The following is a 4,060-nucleotide window of genomic DNA, read 5'->3' on the forward strand; positions in this document are numbered from 1 at the left end:
TGTTCCTTGAGAAAATGACATTCAGGCCACGAGAAGGTGAGTTTGCAATGTAATGCAGGTTTACAGAAGCTGGACTTTGTTTGATTTTGACTATTTTGTACTGAGTGATACACAGATGATAGAAAACTTCACAAACTTCACTTTTTATCTTTCATTTAAAATATTTCATTTTCTTATCATTGCCTAACATTATACCGGTATAATATGAAGGGTATGATATGGCCTAGTTTCAATCAAATTTCCGATTAAAATTGATTCTAGCTTGAAAAACGTGATATCAAATTATTATTGATATTACTGAATTGATTTTTAAATATAAATGTGTTTTGTCAGAATCTCAGGTTACAGTTTTCATTTCAACAACCACCAAACAGCAAAAACAGAAAACGAGAGCAGATAAAGAATCAGTGAGATATCGGCTTCTTCACCCAACAGTACGTACATGGACACGCCGTCAGTGCTGAAAGGTGACAGCTCACAGATTCTGATGCTGCAGGTTTTGTCTCACTCCAACCAAAATGCACTGAACCAGCAGCAAAACAAGATCAAAACTACGCTTCACATTTGATAAACATCCACATGAATTCAGTTTCCCACCTCAAATCTGTTTTCTGCATTATTTGTTTGCTTATTACGCACAAGGCATGTGGCATGTACAGCGCTGTCGGCCACAGTTTTTTTTTTGTTTGTTTGTTTGTTTGTTTGTTTGTTTGTTTGTTTTTTAAATGACCTCCGATAAGAAAGCCTAATTTCTGCTGTTCAATTCCAAAGAAATGTAAACTTTTTAAAACGATGCCAAATTACAGAAAGCTTAGCTGTGTCTCTATAAAACCTCTGTAACTTTGCTCTGCTTCACTTCAGCAGCATCAGGTAATGTTCATATGTTGATTCATGGTTTTCTTCCATTTTTGTTCCACTGCAGAATATTTTAAGGTTATCTGCTATAAAGGGCCAGACCAGGAAAATCTCCTTTAGGTTTTTCTGTGTTTTATCCTCAGTTACTTTGACATAAAGGCATCTGCTGTGATGCTCACACCTCTGATGAAGTCTCACAAGTGTCAGTACTGATAAATGATCAGAATTATAATATTTCTGACTGTTTGAGTCAAAATGATCCTGATTCAAATAGAATCGAAATTGGGGATTTAATCAATTTGGGACCTTGTGAATCGGAATCGAATCGATTCTAGAAATCAGTGACGATACCCAGCCCTAATTAGTATGAGGTTCAGAGGGCCTGGTGTATGAACTGAAGGCTCACTTAATTATTTAATCATTTAATCACTCACTCGAACTGATTTAAATGTGCTGGATCATGATGATGGTAATTTGTGATGGTGAAACTGGGAGACAAAATTTTTTGGGCATCTTCTTGTCAACACAACCCAAGCAAGTTTATCTCATGCTCACAAAAGTGACAGTTTAATGTTATTTTAAGTTTTGTTTTTAATGAAATGTGTTTCACACTCTGTTCAGGAGCTTTTATTCCTCTGTGTATTCTTATTCTGACAGATTCTAACAGGTCTGATGGTTTGATTCAGCCACAATTAACCTGGATCAGAGATAGACTCTTCACTCTGATTGGCTGTTGTAGAAGTGAACTGTTGTACTTTGACCTTTAACATCTCTGCTCTGTTGTTTCCTTTTTCAGACCAAGAAATCCCAGCTGTGTCTGGACAGAACGTCTCTCTGACATGTCGAGCTCCAAACAACAACGGTGAGACTGTAGAGTGGAGCAGAGCTGACCTGAGAGATAAATTTGTCTTAGTGTTGAAAAACAAGAAGCCCAAAGAAGATGATCAGGATCCATCCTTTGAGAACCGGGTGGCTCTGCAGGACAAAGAGATGAAGGATGGAAATGTGTCTCTGATTCTGTACAATGTGACGGCTGCTGATAATGGAACATATGAGTGTCGTGTCTTAATGGAGGAAACACAATCATTGGATCTCATCTGCAGCTTTACACTGAGTGTTGTTGCTCCTCCAGGTGAGTGAGTAGAGTTGAGTGTGTGTGTGATCAGAGGTGAAGCTGCTTCCTGGTTGTTGATGTTTGTTTGTAAAGATGTTGTTGATGAGACTTTGTAGAAAGCAGCTGGTCTGAGTGATGTGATCAGAGTGCAGTAGATAATGTCTGACAGCAGTTTGAAGAGGAAATGGATTCTGTTCTGTTCTTCACTCATCACCTACCTGACAGCTGACACCTCACACCTGTTTCTCACCTGCAGGTCAGACAGGAGGAACCACAGAGGATGGATATGTTGGACTGATCGTTGGTTTGGTAGTTTCTGCTGTGCTTCTTCTTGCTGTTGTTGGTGTTTTGATCTACAAAAGACGTAAACCACAGGAGCAGGCTTCATACCAGCCTCCAGTTGAACTTCAGCCTGTTTGAAATGTTTCAGCTTCTCAGAGGTGACACTGAGCACTCAGGATAAAGACAGTTGTGGTTTTCCAATCATGTAAGTGAAACATGTGCAGACTCAAATGTCACACATGTTATTAAGAAGCCAAAAAAGATTTATAATTATTTTTACATTTTCTTCTTCTTTGGTGTAAAATGTCGACAAACAATCCAGGAAACATTTTCAGGTTTTATGTTTAAACGTACATCATCGAGTGTCGACCAGCTGCTGAGCTAACATCTCTTTAACTTTTACTTTAACCTCCTGAGACTCAAACTCTTTCATGGCATTTTTAATTTCTCTGTGATATTTGGGCTGATTGGGACCTGATGAATGTGAAAACAAAGAATTACCAGATTTTATTTTTTTTAATCTGATTTTTGTTTCTGAGAAAAATGGGATCCACATATGAGGACATTTGTTTTAAATTTCATAGAACATGTCAGTATAATGTCCTCGTACGTGGATTCAGACCCTTGTAGAGTAAAATTCTGTATTTTGGTCTAGACGACCCAAAATGTGATGTCCACATGTGTGGATGTGTTACAGGCCCAGCTGTAGAGGGCGCAGCCAGATTACCAGCCTGTGAAACAGGAGAGAGAGTGAACACAGGAAGCTGCTGTTCGCCTGGTCAGTCTTACCAGAACCACAAGATCACAGCAGCTGTGCGCACAACTCAGTCCCCACAGCACTCTGCTGCCCTCTGCTGTCCAGAGTGATATGACCTCCTATCATATCAGATCCCATCAGGTTCATATCAAACTACCTGCTGCTTCTGTCATGTTTATATCAGAGGAGCTTCTGATTATAAACAGCTTTAAGCGCTGAACGCACTTCTTAACTTTGTTATTGTTCTGTATTTAATATATTTATTTCTAATGCACGTTACAATAGTGGATGATGAGGCTTCATGTTTGTTTTTAATGTAACTTTCTGACCTGTTGACTCAGTTCGTCAGTTTTCACGACTTTCTGTTTCTCATGTTTTTACTGTAAAAGTGCCTTCAGATGGTGGTTGTTGTTTCCTGCTGCTTCATGAATAATCCTGCAGTGAAACTGAATCTGAGCTGGACCCAAACAAACCTCACTGAGCTGATGTGTGAACTGGATCTAAGCAAGAATCAAACTGCATTAAAAACCTGACAGAAAACCTGCTCACTGACTTTCTCTCACTTTGACTCTGAAACTGTACATGAGACAACATTTAGACATTAATTGTCATTATATAACAAGTTTGTACAGCTGTAGTCTCTGGATGCTACTAACAGAAAACAAAAAATAAATAACTTAGTCATAAAAAGGTGTCGTGTAACTGGCTCAACCAGGACTTTGCACGAGGGCTCAGAAAGCTGTGTTCATGGTCGTACCTCAGTATTTACAGAGTCAGTGACCAATCTAGGACTGGTTCTATGTTCCCATCAGGAAAAGAAAACAACGTTTTCCATCAGACATCTTTGTGAAACCCACAGAAGCACACGAGAAGATCAAGTGAGACCAAAGTTTATTGAACCTGCAGAGAAACCAGATCACTGCTGTGGAGACGACAGCACACTTAGAAAAAACATAAATAACAGCAAAGTTACTGAAGACATGAAAACATGGATTACATCTACATTTAAGTGATATACCATTTATTACTATTTATGTATAAATTATGTCTTG

General features: G+C 38.7%; 1 protein-coding gene across 1 annotated transcript; it reads left to right on the plus strand.

Moving 5' to 3' along the window:
* The first annotated feature begins 14 nt into the window (after positions 1 to 14).
* On the plus strand, positions 15 to 2,733 carry LOC148103542 (ICOS ligand-like). Its single transcript, XM_087838130.1, has 3 exons — positions 15 to 36; positions 1,595 to 1,987; positions 2,226 to 2,733. The coding sequence occupies exons 1-3, from the start codon at positions 15 to 17 to the stop codon at positions 2,387 to 2,389; spliced, it is 579 nt and encodes a 192-aa protein (XP_087694256.1). The 3' UTR covers positions 2,390 to 2,733.
* Positions 2,734 to 4,060: the final 1,327 nt, after the last annotated feature.

Source organism: Neolamprologus brichardi, chromosome 3 (genome assembly GCF_056152115.1).
Source record: "Neolamprologus brichardi isolate AB-2024 chromosome 3, ASM5615211v1, whole genome shotgun sequence".
NCBI classification, from domain to species: domain Eukaryota; kingdom Metazoa; phylum Chordata; class Actinopteri; order Cichliformes; family Cichlidae; genus Neolamprologus; species Neolamprologus brichardi.